The 23,620-nt window shown below is 33.9% G+C and overlaps 1 protein-coding gene across 1 annotated transcript in view; it reads right to left on the bottom strand.

Annotated features, from left to right (window-relative positions):
• Window positions 1-23,620, bottom strand: part of LOC306865329 (voltage-gated inwardly rectifying potassium channel KCNH2-like) — a gene marked incomplete at both ends in the record, with an annotated part of 180,880 nt that overhangs the window by 73,049 nt on the left and 84,211 nt on the right. Inside the window, 2 exons of the mRNA XM_079409873.1 lie at window positions 739-1,224; window positions 1,912-2,067. Coding sequence (XP_079265999.1) covers window positions 739-1,224; window positions 1,912-2,067 — 642 coding nt within the window. The remainder of the gene's footprint in view (window positions 1-738; window positions 1,225-1,911; window positions 2,068-23,620) is intronic.

Below are 23,620 nucleotides of genomic sequence, written 5' to 3'. Positions count from 1 at the left end.
GGATGCGTGACAGGTGCAGCTGATCAGAGCTCAGGTGATCGTGATCGTTGTGTTTGGGTGGAGGTGGAGCCTGGCCGTTCTGTGACACTACTATTATATTAAACTATTGATTAATATTTTAAATTAGCTTTCATTTTAAGATTTTTAGTTGTAGATATTTTAATTTTAGAAATTGTATGCTTTTGACAATTTTATTAGTTTTTTTTTTTTTAAGTTAATATTGAACTAGTGTACAATTTACAATAAGGTTCACAAATTCCCTTAGTAAATACTTTGTTAATGGTATGTCATGTTAATAAACAGTTTACAAACATGAGAAACATTATCCATTGATGTTTGATGGTTTCTAAGTTTACCAATAGCCTAAATCAGTGCCCAAATGAGTTAGTATTGTTTATCCATTGTGTGTGTTAGCTGCTACATAAACTTATGTGTATATATGTAGTATAATTAAATAAAGCTTATTAAATAAAGCTATTTACAGGCATAGTTAATTTTTAGTTCATGTTAAGTAATGCATGATCCTTCAGAAATCATAATATGCTGATTTGCTGCTCAAGAAACATATTTGATGTGATACATTTTATTTTTCAGGATTCACAGATAGAAAGTTCGAAAGAGCACTATTTATTTGAAACAGAAATCTTTTGTGACATTCTAAATGCCTTTAGTGTCACTCTTAATTAATTGAATGCATCCTTGTGCAATAAAAGTATTATTCCTGGTCAGTTTTCTCACCCGTGCTGCTGCTGGTGGGTCGAGCGCGGTGCTTTCGGTCCCATTCGGGCCGCATGGCCTCGATGTCGTCCAATGAAGATGCGCGGCGCATGCTGTGAAAGCTGTCGCGCGAGCGGCTGTTGGTCAGGCTGCAGTTGGACACAGAGGCGTCCGGATTGAGCCGCTGCGGTCGGGGAGAGGAGTGACCCAGGGGCAGCGCGGCGGGGTGCGGCGGGGCCGGAGGAGGGGACGAGGGGTCGCTGCTCAGGAGGTTGCACTGGTCTTCGGGCAGCAGCGAGGACGGAGTGGCTGCGGTTGTCAGACGTGGTGGCTTGTGTTCAGGGAGGGACAGCAGCTCGCCCAGAGCCAGGGATTCGTGGCTTTGTGGACGGGAGCTGCTGGGGAAACCCGTTCCTCGTCCGGCCTCCGGATCCTCCCGCAAAGAAGATTTACTGTTATTCCTGGAGTTCAGGAGTGGCAGACGCAAACGGATGCCACGAGCTCGATCTACGGCAAGCACAGACAGAAAAATGTCAAAATTCGACATTTTTGTACCAAAAACAGTCATAATTTAGTTGTTTAATGGCCATTTTCCATCTTTGCAATTTAATGGGCAGTGTTATTGTAACTTTAATTTGTAACCTTACTCTAATAATAATAATAATACATAAATAAATAAGTAAATAATAATAAAAAAATATATATATACTTAAAAAATAAATAAAAATAAAATAAAAGATATATATATACTAATTTTCTACACTAGTTTTACAATTACAGTTGTAATATTCTTTAATATTTTCAGACTAAAATAGACAATATGATGACAGTAAAAATGGAAGGGGGAAAATCAATCAATCAATCAAACAAATTTTCTAATTTCCAGTTTAATTTTTCTATATTTAATTACTGCTGAAGTATTCTATAATATTTGCAGCTTTTCCATGACTAAAATTGCTCAAAAACACAGTACTATTACTATATACAATACTGGTACACATAATTATAAATTTACTTCAGTTGTTAGCTTCTAATTACAGTTATAATATTCCATGATGTTTCCAGGTTTTCCATGATTGTGATATTATTTTCAGTTTATACAAATGGCAATTAAATGATTATTTTCTCCAAAATATATGCATCAGTGTAACATCTGTATGGTTTCATGAAGAGGAAGAGGAAGCATTGACGTACTTGAATGGCGCCACAGCACAGGCATCTTATGATTGAGATCCTGCGGGTCGTGTAGTTTATCGTCTGGCATGACCTCGAAATTCAGAATAAACATGATCACCACGCCATCTTCATTCTTCACAGGAACCACATCCACCAAACACAGGAAACACGCACCTGTGAGAGAACAGAACAATGATCGTTAGACGCTCACTTCTATTCATGTGCACATGCATCTTTAGAAAAAGCATGAATACGTCAACTACTCATTTATACGCCTTTCTTTTACTGCACCAAATTCATAATAAAAGAACTCAGTGTCCATTAATTTAGTTTTTTATTGACCATGCATAGAAAGAAATTTACTTTTTAGTCATTATGCATATTTTTTAAATCACAAATACAAAGAAAAGGAGTGTGAAATTTAATTAAATAAAAAAAATACATATTGAATTAAATATTAATAATAACAACAACAACAATACTAATAAATTAAACAGAAATAATAAAAAATAAAATAAAATTTGAATGTAGAAGTAAAACCGACAGTCAGAAACTGAGGATTATTATCCTGACAAACTAAAATACAACATATTACTGAATCATGGGAATCCTCTCATGGACTAGTTAAGTGAACAACTATCATCTGCCAGCAAAATAAAGCCTGATTACAGATACTGTGTGTGTGTGGTTACATCACACATTTATAGACAAAAACACACAGAAAAAATAGAGCTGCTTAGATATTATTATAAAACAAATCATACACATCATACAATACTGATGTCAATCAAAATAGCAAAAGTTTCCCAATTACAGAATCTCTTAAACTGACTACAGTGAGCGCTGAAAAAGTTTCAAACCACATAAAGCTGCACAATCACAGAGATCCCAGCACAAACACCACGTCTGATGAGTCAAATCATTACAATTCTACACACAGAGCTAGAGGTGTGCCATCATAAACACACAAATCCTGACTTTGACCTTTCAGATTCGCCTGAAAGCTGTTCAATGCTCAGATTTACACCGTCTGTGATTTCATCTCAACCCCTGATGTCTTACCTGGATCTGAGCACACAATCAAACAGCACAGAGAGGAGGAAGAGACTGAGCGGACTGACGGACAGCAGAGATTCTCATCAATGAACACAGAGAGACTGAGACACACGGAGACAGAGACGCTCCAACTGGCCCACTGTAATCCCAGCTGTGAAACGACACATGGATTACAGGTCCACCAATGCCATCTGGACACACACGTGTGTGTGTGTGTGTGTGTGTGTGGAAAAACATCTTCCTCTTATCAGTTATAGTGCAGACCAAATGCAGAAACACTTTTGTAAAAGCCAAAATTACTAGTAAAATGCATAAATGTAATGTCAATTTGACTAGAAATCAAATTAAAGTGTCAAATAAAATAATTTGGCAATCAAGAAAACCATCATAATTGACCATCATTTATCTTCTTACTTCATGTTTTTAGTCTTATTGTGAATGATTTAGTACTCGTTAATCTAAATTATGCTCGTTCCTTAAAATGTCCTTTTTAGTATCAATAATACAATATTATAGTTTTTATTTATTTAATTATTTATTTTCGTTTTAGTTAAAGTTTTAGTAATTTTGTTGGGTTTTTGTCTTTCTTTAAATGTCTATATACTTTTTATTAATTTTTGTTTCACTTTTAGTTTGAGTTATTTCAGTGTTTTGACAAATTAGAAATGTTGCCTAGCTGAAATAAAATAAGTTTAACATTTAATTTTTATTAATTAATTAATTTATTTTTTAATGAACAAAAAAGTAAAGTCAAATCAAATAAAATGTTAGATGAAAAACTTGAAAATGAACTTGAAATGAAAATTAGGCAAGTTGCCTTGGTAATTAATTAAAATAAGTAGTTAATTAAGTTAAGTCGATAAGATAAGTAGTTAAAGTTGAAGTATTTATGTTTAAAAATTAAATAAATAAATGAAATAAAATTTAATTAAGTCTCCTGACTTTCCTTCACGTTTGACATCATCAATCTGTCTTATTTATCAATCCCCTTCACACAGAGACACTTTTCACCAATCTAATCAATTTTTCATGGAAAATAGCATATTCTACTCTACAACAAAGTGCTCAATATCTAAATGCATCTATATGCATATGGCGAAATCACAACAAAAAGAAAGTGTTTACATCTCAGGGATCAAACGCCTACAATGTCCATTAAAGGGATATAAAAACACTGAAGGCTATGACAAACTGAACCGGCTGCAGATCTCCTGATCAACACAGAGACGGTACGAATGAATACATACATCAACAACAAGCAGAAGAGCCCTGCTGACATGAGGACGCTGTCCTGAAAAATACATAATCCCATCTAAACACACACCGAACACACTCTACACACACACACACACACGTTGGTTTTTGTGGTTTATGGGGACTCTCCATAGGTGTAATGGTTTTTATACTGAACAAACTGTGTGTGCTATTGCCCTACACCAACCCTACACCTAAACTTAGCCCTCACAGGAGACTTTGTGCATTTTTAGATTTTCAAAAAAACACCATTTAGTATGTTTTTTAAGCCTTTTGAATTACGGGGACATAGGCAGTGTCCTCATAAACCACCTTCATATTGTAATACCTCTGTCATACCCATGTCATTATACAAATTTGTGTCCTCATAAACCACATAAACACACACATGTGCAGAATAAGAGTGGTCAGGAGAAGGGATTGGACTTTAATTCATTATGCTTCCGTCCACTTTAAAAGACTAATCCACTCCAAGATTCAGACGCTACACACACACACACACACACACACACACACACACACACACACACACACACACACTACATTAAAAACACAACATATCACACACTAGGCTACATCTGTATTTGTTCATCATCTGTATGTCTGGATGGAATTCTATAATCCCAACAAAGTGCTCTGAGACCCAAATCACTGATGTCCCGCCTCAGACATGAGAAAAAAAGATGAAAATAAAACAGATTTAAAAAGCATGAGATACATGTGAATGTGCACAAAAAAAGAAACGATTAAATTATAAATCACTGGGAGAAGAATTTAATTTATATTAATCAATTAAAATTGTTATTCATTATTATTAATGAATTAATTCCTGAAAATGTTCATTTTAAAATGTGAAATTAAATTTACAGTCAACATTCAGGATTATTTAGCTGGACGAACTAAAAACATATTTCAGGAATCATGGGATCACAAAAATATTTAAAAAATAAATAAAAAATGAACTGAGAACTGTCACTTTGATATTAAAACGTGACCTGATAAACTCAAATAAAATGAAAACTGATAATATAAAAATATAAGCAAATTAAAAACAAAGTCATATAAACTTTCTTCTGCTTGTTTGTCAGAAAAACACGTCTTCAATAAGATTTAATAGAGAATAAGTCTCCTGCTTCTCAGATGTTTCTCCTGATGAAAAGACCCCAGTGATGTTTCCTCTAGAGTTTGAGAAGAGATCTCGACAGTGTCTCAAACTGTGCTCAGATTCGTCGAGAGACCAAAGTCTGTAATCAGAAGTCAGACATCTCAATATGAACATTGGTCATCTGATGATCTGAGCTGCTACTGACGGTCATTTCACAGCTCTAGACTTTTACTGGATTCTCTCTTTCTTTCTCCAAACGAATTTAAGTCAGTGAAAATCTTGTGAGTGATGAAAGAGCAATCACTGAGGAATATGCATTTATCTGAGAAGTCTAGAAATAAGACACTTCTGCAGCAGGTTTGTTTAGCCATTCTGCTTTTGCACGCATATTCATAGTGCCACCTAGTGGATGGAATCGTAATTACAACCTCAATCATTTGGTCAGAGGGTATATAGGAGAAATATAACAGATTATAACAGATCTCCTATAACAGTGATAGGACACTAAATTGGAGGTAAGTTTTATTTACGCATGAGTGTATTCAGATCAGGTTTTAATATTTTGCCTATAACTCTCTCTCTCTCATTTGTTTTGTGCTGATGAATCTTTTGGTTGAGTTACGGCCACTAAATTGTCGTCAATGACAAACTCCCAGAAGTCAGCCTGAGCTACTATTAGCCACATTCATCAGGAGCAGCGTCCTCTCTATCAGTCTGAGCGACACTTCTGCTGCGTTCACATTTCTGAAGAAAACAAAACACCGCCGGAGGCCTGATGAATCATCTACTGCACCAATCTTTCACCCGATTACACACAAAACAAAGACTGATCCCCAAACCTGACAACATACAAATGGCCTTTTCTGGATGTTAATGAACACTTTTGGGTTGTTTTTTCACATTTTAAGTGGTTAACTTAACTTAAGATCATATTTAACCCTGGGTTAATGTAATCCTGCATTATCATCATGTTTATTTCACCTGTTTCACCAATTAGTAATTCCCCACAGGACTTCATTAACCAGAATTACAGATGTGAAACATTGTTTAACCTAGGGTTAGCTGTGGCCTTAACCTGGGGTTAAAAACAAGGTTATTTATTTGCATAGTACTTTTTTACAAAACACATTGTTCAAAAGCAGCCCTACATCTTGATCCAGTCACTTTTTCACTACAGAAAAAAACAGCTAAATAAAGAAGATAAGAAAGAAAGAAGTGAGCAGCCAAAGGCAACAAAGGCAGAGTAAAACTTGATGATAAAGAAAACTTAAAGAAGGACCAAGACACTAGGTCACGTAAGCAAGCAAGTAAATAAATAAATGAATAAATAAAATGTATATTATTATTATTAATAATATTAGATACTAAATAATAAATATTAGATGAAAAAAAGCTTAAAAATAGAATTTAGAAATTAAATTAATAACGACAATAATGGTGGTGATGATTCTTATTAAATAAAATGACAAAAACCAAACATTTTACCAAAAAAAAAAACTGATACTAAAACAAGAATTGCAGTCTTGTAGAGGGCAATAAAAACAGATGGAAAAATGAAAGCCTGAGCCAACTCTATCAAAATGACAATCATTGTTTGAAGAACATTTTTGAGCACAAATATATGCAACAAATGTAAGAGAAGTCGTGAGTGTAGGAAATGATGAGCCGCACATGCTTGAGTTCAACACTAGAGAGCAGAAGAGCCTCAGATATTCATCTGTTCTGCGTGAGGCTCATCCATCAAACACAGCACATACTGACAGCAGAAACAAATACTGATTACTGATGATAATGATGATCTCATGCTGTAATTAACAGAGAAGGGGTCAGGCTTTCATTTGGCAGCAAATAACTGAGCTCTAAACATCTTGATCCAGTCAGCACCTGTAATATGATGCAAAATCACACAGGTGCATGAGTTCATAAGCTAATATCATCCTGGAGCAGACAAAGGGTCAACAGATTCAGATTCAGAGGTCTATGATAGATGATTAAATATCAACCTGGGCTACTTAAAATGAAATTATAATAGCTAGGCAAAGATCATAAATAAAAAAAACACTGATAATTCCAGAGAAAACCACCCATAATTCTAGTAAAAAGTCACTAATAATTCTGGTGAAAATTTATTTATAATTGGAGTGATAACTTATTAATATTACCAGCAAAAACATTACAAATAATTCCAGTGACAATCACCTACTGTATAATTCTTGCGATAAACCCACCAATAATATCAGTGAAAATCACACATAATTCAGGTGAAAAATAACCAATAATACCAGCAATATTTACACATAATTACAGTGAAAAATCACCAATAATTCTTGTGACAGATCACCAATAATATTACCATAAATCACAAATAATTTAGGTGAAACAATCAATAATAATATCAGCAACAACAACAAAAAAATCCATCCACAATTCTAGTGAAAATCACAAATAATTCAGGGGAAATAAAACCACAAAAAAAAATCACCCATACTTCAAGTGAAAATTACAAATAATTCTGGTGAAAAATCACCAATAATATCAGCAAAAATGCATGCATAAATTCTTTGACGACTACAATGCTGGTGAAAAATCACCCATAATTCTAGAGAAAACTATCAAAGAATTTAGAGTATTGTCACTTATTCCAGTGATAGTTACCCATGATTCCAGAGAAATTCTAACAGCCAAATGGATCAGCTGATCTGAGATCACAAAAGATCAGCTCTGAAGCATCGAGAAGATCCACACAAAGCAATATTGTGTAATTAGGCAATATTCACGTACCTGTACCACAGTATTTACATGGCCATCAATACCATATTGTTACTACTGTACCATGTCCAAAAACATGGTAAAACGTGGTATTTTTGTTAGCATGCAGGGTGACAGGAGTTGTCCGCTAAGACACTCGCCTTCTCAAGAAGATGAACAGATGGTCAGTTTAATGAACATTCATCCATCTGTATTCAAATGAGTTCAGGTTTCACTCAGTGATTGGCTGTCAGGAGTCACATGACCTTTTGATTTTTGACTAGTAAAGATCCATCTCTCTCTGTGACACAGGAGAAGCTGATCAATACTGATCCAGACTTAATCAGGATCTCATCGAGTCCTTAATGAACAACACAACTGATCACTTCCTGAAAACACACACAATTCATTACAAATACTGATTTCCATGACTTTTTCAGTGCTTTATGATTACAGGATGTAGAAAAGAATCAAGCCATTTCAGGCCCGATGCTTTTCCATGAGTGTGCTTTAAAATGATCATAATATAAAATAAATATAAAAAGTATGTATAATATAATATAATATGAAATAAAATATGATGTCAAGTAAATAATATATTTTTAGTAAATAATATATTAATAGTAAATAAGATATATTTTTATGAATAAATTACAAAAACTAACTATAATTGCGACCATTTCAGCCCTGGAAATCGTAATATTACAAAATCACATTAACCAGATGTCTTTCTGTTTTTTTTTTAGGGCTCCCATGAACATGATTTAAAATGTTCATATTATAAAATAAATAAAAATATTTAATGTATATATATATAATATAAAATAAAATAGTAATATATATATATATATATATATATATATATATATATATATATATATATATATATATTAGTGCTGTTAAACGATTAATCACGATTAATCACATCCACAGTAAAAGTTTTTGTTTACATAATATATGTGTGTACTATGTATATTTATTATGTATATATAAATACACACATATACAGTATATATTTAGAAAATATTTACATGTATATATTTATATTTATATTATTTATATTACAGATAAATATATTTAATATATAAACATAACTTATTTTTCTTAAATATTAACATGTATGTGTGTGTATTTATATAGACATAATACATATACACTGTACACACACATATTTTGTGAACAAAAACTTTTATTTTGGATGCGATTAATCACGATTAATCGTTTGACAGCACTAATATATATATATATATATATATATATATATATATATATATATTAGGGCCGGGACTTTAACGCGTTAATTTAGATTAATTAATTACACAAAAATAACGCGTTAATTTTTTTTAACGCATTTTAATCGCACTTATTTTTGCACCGCGGAACGTCACTGGATGAGTTTCGGCGGACCGATTATACTGGAGCACCAACTAGCGTTCAGAATTCCAAGAACGCAAAGAACGGACTTGCGTTCTCGTGGAGACCGGTCTTGCCAAGCTTCCTTGGAAGAACGAACTCGGAAGGACGCGAGAACACAGAACGCACACTTATGAGAGTAGGCCCTTTTCACATGACGTCACTCAACGTCCGTTTTGAGTCGAAGCAGGGTATTTTTACTTCCGCCTGCATAGTAAAGCGCTATCGCTACCAGTATGGAGTTCAACCAGACACTTATACGTCTGCCACAAATACGATTAAAGGGTGACTGCAGCTTTCTACTCTCGTCCTCATTCAAGACGAGGCGTCTGGCATCTCAAATGAACTTACCGAATACCTATCAGCGAGATTTGCCGCTTGAAGTCGAGGGAGGAGTTATGAACGGAGAAGTTGTACTTTCTGATTTCCGCGACTCTTGCGCAGTGTTTGCTGTCTTTATTTCTGTTAGATATATTTGTCAAATACGTTTTAGATATTTGCATGTGGTAACAGAAAGACTATACATTCAATAATTTATGTACTGCTTAATACAGCGTCTGTGTGTACAAGAATATTCAACATAAGCCTGTACTATTTAAATATCAATAAAATGGGGTCTATATTTTTCCACTTTATTTTGATAAACATGACACAATTTAATTAATAAATAAATGTGTCATTCTATGGACATGTCCATTTTTCTGTCCCTAGCCTTTACAGAAATATTACACTTGAATATATAAAAATAATTATTTTTATTTTACAATGAAACAATGTTATTTGAACAGTTACACCTTCTTGAGCCATCAATGTGGCAATATTTGTTTTTAAATTAATTATAAAGAATTCCAAGCACCACAAAACTGCTTGTAACTTACTGCATTCCTGTTTAACTGGCCGCATAGTCTCAGCATAAGAAACGGCCAATGAACAATAAATATTACAAAATGTCATAACTTATTAAAACATTTCATACTATTATAGATATTACTTTCATATAATTGTATTGTTTTATTTTACAGCGTTATATGTTTTATTGTTAAGATTCATTTTAATATGCCAATAAAAATGCAGACTTTCTCCGGGTCTTATAACTTTATTAAAATTAACCAAAACAAAACGATAAATGTTTACTTTCAACTTGAAGAGCCGTTAAGTATTTGTGAGAGCGACTTTAAAGCTTACAGGCTTCCGTACACTGGCCACCCACAGCGTTTTCTGGGATTTCTAACTCGATGCTCGATTCTCGATTCTCTCAAGTCTGCACTCGATGCATCCTCAGTTTCAAGAACATATCCGGGCACTTTCATGCATCCTCTGTACTTGCGTTCTTGAGAATTGGAACTGAACTTCGACGGTTAATGATGACGTAGAACGAGAACACAAGGACGCAAGATCGCTGAAGAACGCATATTGAGAAACAGCCAAAAACAAACCACAGTGAACATGGACAAAGAAGCTGATGAGACCGCTTTGGTTGGACCTGTGGATGGGAAATTTAAAAATCCATATAAAAAAAAACTTACTTCTCACTGTTCTCAGGTCAAATATTTATATGCGATTAAAATGCGATTAATTTCGATTAATTAATTACAAAGCCTCTAATTAATTAGATTAATTTTTTTAATCGAGTCCCGGCCCTAATATATATATATATATATATATATATATATATACATACATATATATATATATATATATACATACATATATATATATATACATATATATACATATATACATACATATATATATATATATATATATATATTAGGGCCGGGACTCGATTAAAAAAATTAATCTAATTAATTTTAATATATTTAATATAATCGGTCCGCCGAAACTCATCCAGTGACGTTCCGCGGTGCAAAAATAAGTGCGATTAAAATGCGTTAAAAAAAATTAACGCGTTATTTTTGTGTAATTAATTAATCTAAATTAACGCGTTAAAGTCCCGGCCCTAATATATATATATATATATATATATATATATATATATATACACATACATATATACATATATATATACATATATATATACATATATATATATATATATATATATATATATATATATACACATATATATATATATATACATATATATAAATATATATGAATAAGTAATACAAGCATACAGTATACAAGTGTCTTTTAGAGAGGGAATGGTCCAGGGTTTCTCATTAGCACATAAAAACGCTGAATCTCACACAGAGAGAGCGATGTTGAACATCTTCGCCGGCCGTCGACTCGTCTCCCTCCAGGCCTAATTGAGCTCTCTCTCGCTCACAAATGAGTGTAAGCTTCACTTCCAGACTCACACATCCCTCAACCTCTTTCTCTTTGTTTTATTGGACCCAGCGGAGCCACTGAGATTCGCTTTTGATTTCAGAATTTAAATCAAACACTGAAAAAGGTCAATTGACGGAGCAACAAATTAATTGCAGTAGGTTTAGGACTACAAAATGGAAGAAAACTTGAAGGAAATGTAATACAGCATTTAAATTCAGCAACATTTTACAACGAGAAGGCACATAAATGGTGTTTATGTTAGTGGATTAATAAAAATATTATTATTAATAATGTTATTATTATTCATTTGATTGTTAATTTTCTTACATTACATTTAAATTACATTACATGTAATATGTTCATTTTCTTAAATATTTTATTTTTTAAAGCAATATTGTTATTAGGGATGGCTCGATACCATAATTTTGGCTTCGGTACGATACCAGAATGTAGTACCTCAGTATCGATACTAAATTGATACCATAGGTGACAAATAACCAGCCTCAAAAGATAAGTGAATTAAAAATATATATATTATTAATAATAATAATAAAAACATATTCATATGTTAATACCTTTGTATCAAACTGTAACAAAAAACCTAAAGGGAACATAGGTTACAATTTAAAAAAAATAGGCTAACTGAAGTAATAAGATGAAAATATATTCAAATCTTATCTTTTCAGTGCAAGCACACAGTGCAAACTAAATGTCTCCTAAAAAAAAAAAACCTACCGGAAACAGGTTTCATTTTGAAGAAGTTTGAAGAAAAAAAAAATAGCACTGAAGTTGCGCAATTGATGCAACAAATGTTGCTTTATTGTAAAGTGTTATTCTAACAGTCAAAGTAATATTCAAAATCATGTTATTATTTCTCTCTCTCAGATTGTTTTCAGATTTCAGACTCAACCAAAGAAAAAGCATTAAATATAAATCTCACTCTCTCACTTGCTTCATATTAGCGGTCGGCAGCGCGTCAGAAACATGCCCTAAATATCATTGATACTAAAATTAATATAGCAAAACTCTTGCTCAATTCATATCCAATTAAAATTTGATTGTATGAAATGCAAGTGCATGCATTACGTGACCAAAACTTAATTGATTCTAGCGTGTCTCACATGCACATTTGCGCTTACTGTATTACATCTGAATGTGCGTTGATCAGATGTAAATAAAAGGTCAAATCAAATCTGAATTCATGAATGATGCACTCACCTGTCGATCTCTTAATTCTTTGAAAAGATCAGGATGAGCAAGCGACAAATGCTTAAAAAGATTTGATGTGTTCCTGTGGCAACATGATTTAGGCCTATAGCAACGCTTGCATACAGGTGCAGTTAGGTCAGTTCCTTCACCTTTGTCATCTGTTTTTTATCCAAAGCAATGCCATATTTCACATCTACTGTTCTCTTTATTTATTAATTTTGGGTGCGTTGATAGTTTAATCTGTTTGATCCATCGCGTTGTTCTGTTGTCACATTTTACCGGTTGCGCAGCAATTTGGGAAGCACTGCCACCTACAGGTGCATGTTGCAACAGCAGCGTATGAAATACCGAATTGAGCAAAATTATGATATCGTACCGTTTGAAATATAATATATAGAGGTATTTTTCCAGTATCGGTATACCGCGCATCCCTAATTGTTATTTAATATTTTTATTTAATATTAATAATAATATTTTTTGACATATTTTATAAATTAATGCTATAAAATATTTTTAGTAATATTATCATATTATTTTTCTTAAATATTTTATTTTTTAAAGCAAAATTGTTATTTTAATATCGTTTTTTAATATTAATAATAATATTTTTGTCATAATTATTTTATAAATTAATGTTATAAAATATTTTTTAGTAATATTATCATATTATTTTTCGTAAATAGTTTTTTTAAAGCAACATTGTTATTTTGTTTAATATTTTTAATAATAATAATATATTTTAGTCTTATTAATTATTTTATAATATTAATATTATTTTTAAAATATTGTCTTTATTTTTATTTTACAGCAAAATATTGTAATAGTAGTGTTTCTTATTTGGCTTAATATTAGTATTTAATACTAATAATAATAATTATCATTATTATTCATTCTTATTATTTTATATATTTTAATAAGAATTTATAGTATTTTAAAGAAATATTGATATAATCAAAATGTTGGGATAAATTGTGCAGTCTTACAAACAAGTACAGCAAACCTGAAGAAAAACAAAAACTGGTTGAAACCACAATGTGAAGCAGAATACACTCTTTAATCATATTTAATCATTTTTACTAATGACCGGCTCCCGCTTCCATTATTCACCCAAACAGAAAGCTCTGCCTCAATCGCATGCCACTGGTGGAGGCTGAAGATGATATCACTGCTCAAATAAAGCCATCAGTGTTTTTAAAGCACGTATTATAGCGTCCAGAGCTCATCCAGAGTGTTTGTAGATAAAATCCATTTCCTCCAGCTAACGATAGCGATCTGCTGCTGTCTTCAGTCTGTTTAAACACGCTCCTCTTTCATTAGCACACATCTGAACATCTCTAGGGTTTACACATTCAAACATATCCATCTGTCCATCTAGCAACCACTCAGAACACATTAGCAACGGCTTAGCAAAAGAAAGCAGCACAACAATTGGAAAGTTTTGACATGCCCTGACATTTGTGTTTTTTTCAGTATCTTAAAAAAAAATATGAATGTGACTGAAGCAGGTAAGAAAGAGTGTGAGGAGAGTAAAATAAAGTGGGTTTTTGATTATGATTTGTATTTTATTTGCAATACAATATAATAAAAATATACACAGTGAAGGTCAAGGACACGTGACTGAACTTATTGATCTGAACGCTGAGACACTGAGACTTTGTGCCAAACATTCATTCATAGCGTTAACACTAAACACTACTTTTATATCTCGTGGTTTTATATGTTATAAAACATTAAACAAACATCCTGGCGTTGTGAGACATTTAGACAATTAAATGACACATATTTCAAAATGTTTCACTTGATTTCATACATGAAGTCAGCAATTATAGTTTGGGAAAATGTGTACAAGTTATGTCACAATAAGCCAGTAACAACAGATGCAAGTAATCATCAGGCTACTCATCAGAGTGATATCCTCCAGTGGATCCAGCTGCGTGACGCATCGCGTTGTGCTCTTCTTCTTTTGAGGTACATTCTGGGTTATTTCTCTCAGTCTTCTTCCAGAAACAAAAAGTAGCCAGGATGAACTCTTCACGTTTGTTTACGCGGAGGCGATGTGGGCGTTTAAATGCGCAAATTATTATTTTTAGTTCTTTTCGCGGTCATAAAGAAAATACGAGACAGATCGCACCAGTGTAAATATGAAATACATTTAATTAGAGTAAATGCTGCTGCACACAATCTCATCTCTGCATGTGAAATGAGTTTCCGTCTCTTTACGATGCATATGGGAATGATGATACAATCGCTGTTGTCAACAAACACAGAAACTTTCTCCCTGAGGACTTTTCACTAAAGTAAAAGTGTTTAATGTTACAAAATGATGAAATTAAGACAGCAGTAAGTATTAGTATTTTTATTTGCACTGTAAAAATTAAATATTAAGAATATTATTTTTCTTATATTTAATATATTTGATTTTTTTACAGTAAAATATCAATTCTAATATTTCTTATTTTACTTAAAATAATAATAGTATTTAAATAATAATAATAGTTATTATTATTATAAAATTAATAGTTTGTGATTATATATAAACAACTATAATATGTATTATGTTTATATTATTATTGTTATTAATACATATCAAACTAACTTTTTAATAAAATATGAAACAAAATAAGAAATATTAGTATTGTAATATTTAAATATTATTATAACACCATTTTGTGATTATATATGACTATAAAATGCATAATAATAATAATAATTATTATTATTATTATTAAATCACAAAATTTTGGGATAAATTGTGGAGATTCTTTCCCCAAATATGTGCAGCCCTATCCAGAACACTAGCCAGGATTGCTCTCTCTCTGTGTTTTCCTTCTATTCAGTTTATTGACAGGAAGTGGCACAGGAAGTGTAGAGCACTAATCCTGCTGCTGGATGCAGTGTAACTGAACAGCCTTCAGATAATTGTGTCCAATTACAGATCTGTGATGCACGCTGTGTGCTGCTGAAGATAACTGATAACTTGATCAGCGTCACAGTAATGATGAGTGATAAAACACTGCAGCATCAGCAGAAAGGCTCTGTATTTCTGACTGTATCACAGACACATGGCTCTGGAAACACAAATGAAATGAAATGAGAAAATCTAGTGCGCTGCCTACCTAGATGACATTATAATCTAAAATGCCTCGTTTTGACAGCATCATGTGTCCGTCACAGAGTTTGCAATCCCAGAATGCACTGCAACAAGTTCCGTGAACAAACATCAATGTAAGATTTAAGATTTTGAGTGTTACATGTATGATGTGTAGTTTTAAATGATCATTTTCTGCTGTTGACAGACGTTCATGTAAATATCAGCTGGCAGATGCTGCCTTAATATCTCTAGGAGTCTAGGAGGAAAAATGCAAATATGTGACAGGCTTCTGGGTAATTTGAATAAAAGTAAAGGCAAATATCAGGTGACTCCCTGCTATGGAATTAATGAGCGAAGTAAAGGCAGCAGACGTGAATCATGGGAAATGACTGTATATGTGCGTGTGTGTGTGTGTGAGAGAGAGAGAGAGAGAGAGAGAGAGAGAAAACTGTGTGAAACAGCAATTAATATGCTGTAATGAAGGACACACACACACACACACACACACACGTTTACTTAAAGTAGTTGGACATTTTCCATAGATGTATATGGGTTTTACATACAGCTAGTTATAGATATTAGGAAACTAGCTGCATCATTTCAATTATTTAATTTTTTATTTTGTTGTTGTTGCTTGTTTGTGTACATTGTTAGTAAATAAATACAATTTCTATGTAACTAAACATTTAATTATATATACTGTGACGAGTCGGCTGCCTCCCCCCTTATCATCATCACCACCCCGTCCCGTATTCGCCGCCCTTCACCAGGCTCCCGACGGGAGTGGGTGTGTGAGAGAGGAGGGGCGCTGAAACAGCCAGGGCTGGCGGCGTGTGATGAGGCGCACCTGATGTGAATAGAGCCTCATCACCGCCGCCGTTTAAATGCCGAGCGCGCCTCTCCTCGAGAGACCGGTCTCTTCCCCGTGCATGCACGCTGGTGTCCTCGTGGGTCCAGGAAGGGCGCGTCGAGTAGGAGGACTGCCGCACCTGTTAGACGGCTGACGGGCCAAGATGCCGGGCCGTCGAGTCCCCCAGAAGCTCCGGGGGCCTAGGAGTAGGATGAAGCCACCGCCACTCGCTCCCGGACCCCGAGAGGGGAGTGCGTGCGGCCACTGGACTCCGCCCCTTCCCTGGACCCTTCCCTCCTGAACACTGCCCTCCTTCACAAGCCCCGCAGCACGACGAGGACACCAGATCCCCCTGCTTATTTTGGGACACTTTTTCCCTTTGGACACTATTTTTGTTGATTTATTGTTTAATAAAAACCTCTCCGAGGCCTGACGCCACGCCCACTGTATCTGTCGTTTGCTCCTCCCGCCACAATACAAACAGTTTCGTAAAATAAATAAATATATAATTTAATTATTTTAAAATAAATAAATATTGTTAGCACATAAATAAAATGTACAAAAATGTGTAAAATGTATACAATTGAATATATATTTAAACTGTATATACAATTAAATTATATACACCCAAATGTCCAACAAATAAATACATATATGAATATTTAATATATTTAAACATAACAAAATATTAAAATGTATTATAATTATAAAACACATATTATAAAAAAAATACTTTAGATGTATAATATATTATAAAATATTATATACAAATATAAAATAAGCTAATAAACTATATAAGCTAGCTATTTTAATAACTTTAAATATAACAAAAAAAGAGGAAAAATGCATTTAATATATTAAGCAAAATAATGAAAATATATTAAAAAATATAAAATATTAGTTTAGTTTTTAAGCTTCACACAAAGTACATGTATGCGTATGAGGATTGATTCTCTGCCAAGAAAGTGTTTGTCAGGTTATCAGCTCAAATTAGCCAAGCAAAGCTAGTTACTTTAATTGCATTCACTGCAGGTTCATATGTGATTGCATTAAATGATTACAGCATTAGCGCTGCCCTTTCTTCTTTCTATGAATGAAAGCAGCCAAAACTTCATATCAAACCTCATTAGGAGCCATTGATTTATTCCCTTGCATCCAGCGCTCATCAGAAATAATGAGCTGCCTTCACTGAATATTTGCAGCATATGGTCTCACGCTGAAGTGAGGGAACAATTAAAAACTGCATTTCAAAGTGGCCTTACTCGATATTAGTGCAGCGATCATGAATACGAATGATGAGACATAACAAGCCCCATCTTTGCTGCTAATTTGGGTTCAAGCGACTGCATTTGCTTCCTGTGAAGTTGAAAGCAGCACAGGCACGTCCAGGGTCTGTGACACAAACTATCCCTCAAACTCATACTTTTCTTTTCATTCACCCATAACTGATTTCAAATCTCATTTTCCGTCTGCTCTAGCCTTCCCAGATGGGTGTAAATGGATGAAGTTTGTCCTCTTGACAGCTTTATTATGAGACCAGAAGGATAATGTTTCTTTTAAAGCAGGACATAAAGGCAGGGCCTTGAATGAATCACATCTGCCAGAGACTCACACAGCCAAGAAAAAAACCTCAGCTGAGAGCAGATCGCAGTCGATGAAGTGGCCGACACCACGATTCAGACAATCTCACCTCAGAGCCTTCATCTTCATATGAGAGCGACTGCAATCACACAAAACAGCACTGGAAAGAGAAATCATTAAAAAAAAAAAAAAACAACGCTTCTAGCTTTCATATATCCGATGGCAGCACATCAGTATGATTGAACGTTAAAGATACGCTACAGATGCATATGTCTGAATTATATCGTATTGAACATAATTTTTCTTTTTCTTCATTTTTGGTTTACTAACATGAGGTTTTATTTTTCCCGATTTAAAAAGTAGGTTCATTTTCTACATTTCCACATTTCAAAAAGTACTAAAGTTTTATTTTTTTATATTTTCTACAGAAAATTAGTTAGTTACATTTGCACTTGTGTTTAGTGCTGATAGTGCTGCAGAAATTACATAAGCTTTAAAACAGCAGTATAGATTTATAATATCAGCCATCATCATATCAGTTATCAGTCATAACACAAGTAATTATAGACAATCATTACTGGGCTTTTGTCTGACGCGTCCTCATTAAAGCGTTTTAATAGAACGACCTGAAGACTCTCTCATTAGCAGCTACAGACAGAGAATGTGTGTGTTTGTGTTAACATGAAGTGTGTGTGTGTGTGTGTGTGTGTGAGACACTCCCCATGATCTGTGTCACTGATTATTCTGTTTGCTTGGCATCCGTAACTGAGCAACAGAAGTTACTGCAGGGCAACACTGAGATATATGAGAAAGAAAACCACACAGACACTATATCCGTTAATCAATCCATCCATCATACGCTGTGGTTAGATTTGACATGAATGACCCTTAATATCCAAATTTCTAAAGTCCTCCTGCCCCGTTTCCCTCTGAACAAGAGCACTGGAGCCCCAGAATCCCCTTCTGCTTCATATAATGCTGCTAGAAGCTTGTTGAGGATGACGGAAATTGGCTCATTAAGCCTAATGAGGTCCAAGTGCACTGCAGATTTTAATGAAACTCAGGGTGGAGCCACAATGGCATAATTCAACCTGAGCTTCTCTGAGACGCCCATGAACAAACACAGGCCTCGTGTGAGCAGAACGGATCAATCCAGTCAACAATACACAAACAACCACGGCCTGGAATTTCACGCAAATTAAGAAGAGTCCCTCCGCTCTGAACAGCTATTAGGACTCTGACCTTGTGTTATGAGGTGGAAATACTCCAGTTAAAATTATGGACAGTTTCCAAATAAACAAGATGGGTCATGACTCACTTAGATCATTTTTATGTCAATTACCATATTTTCTGCAATATAATACACATTTCTTTTATCATCTGAAACATGTGGTGACTTGTGTTTCAAAGCTACTTATAAAATGCAATTAATGTCAAGCAACCAAAACACATTTGGATCCGGTCCGAATGAGAGAAGTTTATTTCAATAAGTAAATAAGTTTAGGCTTGGCGTTTATAATAAATGTTGTTTATAATGAATGCCACTAGAACTTATGTTTGTTTTATACTTATATTTTCCTTCCTGTTCTGTTCTGAATACAATTAAATTGAAAGGATTTGTTGTGGAGTGAACATGTGGATACATTATGGAAGCAGAAAAATGACAATAGTTTTTGAAACAAAGCATGCTGAATTCCACAAATCAAAAAAAGATGCATTGCAATATTCACAGCTTAAATAAACAACTATGTTAAATTTCAGAACCTAAAAATGCAAGCCCTGGAAATACAAGGCATTAAAATGCAAGCACTGTTAATTGCAATGCATCTTTTTTTCGATTTGTGGAATTCAGCATGCTTTATGTTTCAAAAACTATTGTCATTATTCTGCTTCCATAATACGTTTATTAGGCCCTCGACTAAAGATTTTTCTGATCGACCAGTAGTTGTTCATTTTAAATATTAGTTGACTAATCGCATGTTTATTAATAAACCATTTAAATCATTATAATGGGCCTTTGCCTACTTGCCACAGCGCACCGCAGAAGCTAATGATATTTGTTTTCCATTTGAATTGGTTCATTTGATAGTGGACATTTCGCTCTGTATATATACATTTTTCATGTCTTTAAGATAAGAATGTACAGAGTTTCGCGCTCAACTTCACAGAGACCGAGACAGAAAGCGCATCCTGTTTGCTTTCATTATTTTACAAAAGCGCAATGTTTTGTCGTTATTGTGAGTGCACACAAATAAACGTAGAGTCTTTACAGATTTGAAAGATGCATTACTCTTATCTGTATGAGCAACAATGACGGAGCATTTTAAGAGCAAGTGAGCGCAGCGCCTCCATCTGTCCTGCAGTGAGCACTACTGTTCAGCTTACACACTCCACACACACACTTCAATAGCGCGCATTTCTCTAGGTTAACATTAGATTGAGCGGCTATGTAAAGTAGCTAATACTTACATATTTCAGATGATAAACCAATATTTGAGGTCAATGAATGATAGGCGAGTGCTTGGATGTCCTGTCCGAGTACTGTATTAGCATAGACCAGCCGTTAACGATCATGGACTGCATGACTTCACCTGTGGATTTTTTATTTACTTATTTATATTTCTACAACTAAGCGACTAATAACATTTTTGGTCGACTAAGCTTCTTCTGGTCAACTAACGGTTTGTCGACTATTAGGGGCAGCCCTAATGTTTATAGTGTTTATGTTTGTAACAGTTGTAATTTTACCTTATTTCTTGATGTTATATGATTAATACACTGATGTCACTTATAAAATGACATCTCAACAATGCAATTTTGACCTAGTCCTACTTCCAGAAAAAATGGTGTGCAACAAAAAATTTAAATAAATAACAAAAAAAATGCAACATTATTTATAAGAAGCAGGCTAAAATAACATATTAGTCTTTCACTTTAACATAAATAAATAAATACATTTAAATTACTTTAACAATATAATGAAAATCACACATTTGGCAGCAATCTTCCCTTTATGCCATTGGCAACTAAGTGAGCAAAGGGCTTCTTATAGCCTGCCTACAAAATAACTTTTTGCTTTTTACTTTACTACCACTGGTTCCTCGCTCCCCCCCTAAGTGAGTGATGTAGCACAGCTCAGGATCAATAAAAGAGTTTTCTACCTGATGAGTGATTAAGAATGGTTAATAAGCTCATCAGAGCTGTTCGACAGAAGCGCTGGAGATCTATTTGGCCAGACGCCGTGTCCGGTAAGTCAGCGCTTGTGAAGTAGCACTCACTGTCATTACAGAGCAAATTCATTCCAACACATGTAAATCTCTCTCAGTGGGACGTCTGACCACGAGTGCTGTGAATTATATGGGAAGCCATAAAACACAGAATGGGGTGTCAACAGGTGACGAGAAATCCCTCACAGTCACAGCGGTGGGCAAATGTGTAGCAGCATACTGATGATGCTTTAGCCCGAAGGAGGGCAATTTAACTGATTGAATAATCATATTTCAGGAATACTATTTGATAAATCACACAGAAAATTACACAAATGACTTTCCAATGAAAGCCATTAAAGTGTGAAATTAAATTACAATTCAATTAGGGAAAGACAAAAGTCAAGTCTAAAGTAAAGTATCAAATATATATATATATATATATATATGTGTGTGTGTGTGTGTGTGTGTGTGAGATCCTGGACCAGAAAACCAGTCTTAAGTCGCTGGGGTATATTTGTAGCAATAGCCAAAAATACACTGTATGCGTCAAAATTATCTATTTTTCTTTTATGACAAGAATCATTAGGACATTAAGTAAAGATCATGATCCATGAATGTATTTTGTAAATTTCCTACCGTAAATATATCAAAACTTAATTTTTGATTAGTAATATGCATTGCTAAGAACTTCATTTGAACAACTTTAAAGGTGATTTTCTCAATATTTAGATTTTTTTTGTACCCTCAGATTCCAGATTTTCTAATAGTTGTATCTCAGCCAAATATTGTCCGATCATAACAAACCATACATCAATGGAAAGATTATTTATTCAGCTTTCAGCTGATCCATAAATCTCAATTTAGAAAAAATAACCCTTATGACTGGTTTTGTGGTCCAGGGTCACATTTTATGTATTAAAGAATATTATTGTTTATTAAATATATTATAAATAACCCCATTTTATATAAATTATATGTCTCATATTGGTAATAAAGCAATATATTACAAAAATAGTATTTTATATAAACTAATGTGTGTGTGTGTGCGCGTATGTAGTCTATTTTCTGTTTATTTATTTATTTATTTTTAGTTCTTTTTGCGGTTATTAAGAAAAAAACATGACAGGCCACACTTCTGGCACTAAATATAGTTGTAAAAATATTTTATATAAAATATTATTTCATTTAATAATAAGAAGAAGAGGAAGAAGAAGAATTATTATTAATATTATTAGAAGTCAAGTCTCACATCAACTTTCCATCTAGTTTTCATCTAAAGGTCAAATAGCAATAAGAACATAAAAATACTGACTCCAGCTTTCTTTTTAAATACTCCACAGGCACCATAAAACCTTTGACTGTCAGAGATATTTAAGTATTTCTCTGAGGTCAGATTAATGGCTGATAGCTGTGCGTTTCTTATTTCAGCCTATTGTTTTCTAGTCTTACATTTCTTCTTCCGCACCTGACCACTGCATCTCATTCCTGACCTGGTGTCCCATTACTGGAGCTTCTCAATCAAGGTCGTGCCACCATGACCCCGTCCACCCTACAGTACGACCATGATGCTATTAAAACAGATGCGGGCTCAGATAGCGGCCATCTCTCCATGAGAACATGACACCCTGAACCATGCCATGACATTTAACCATTGCGATACAGAAGCATCAATGCTCATGTATTTGCATAGAAAGTTTGTTTTGGATCATAAACATGGTTTAAATAAAGTGTACTTTATAATTTATTACAATAAGTTACTGATGGTTTGAAGTAAAGGTTAAAAGCCCAGCTGATGTGCCTTTCCAGCATTTCTGCACTGTTTCACAGACACATGCCAGTCAGTGGGTGGCCAAGTGTGTCGTTCTCGATTAGCCGAGCTGACAGGCGTCATGCGGCATCAGTCATTCCATTACACTCAC

This window comes from Barbus barbus (assembly GCF_936440315.1).
Source record: "Barbus barbus genome assembly, chromosome: 46".
Taxonomy (NCBI): Eukaryota; Metazoa; Chordata; class Actinopteri; order Cypriniformes; family Cyprinidae; genus Barbus; species Barbus barbus.
Note: the sequence above shows the minus strand (reverse complement) of the source record. Positions and strands in the feature narration are given on the sequence as shown.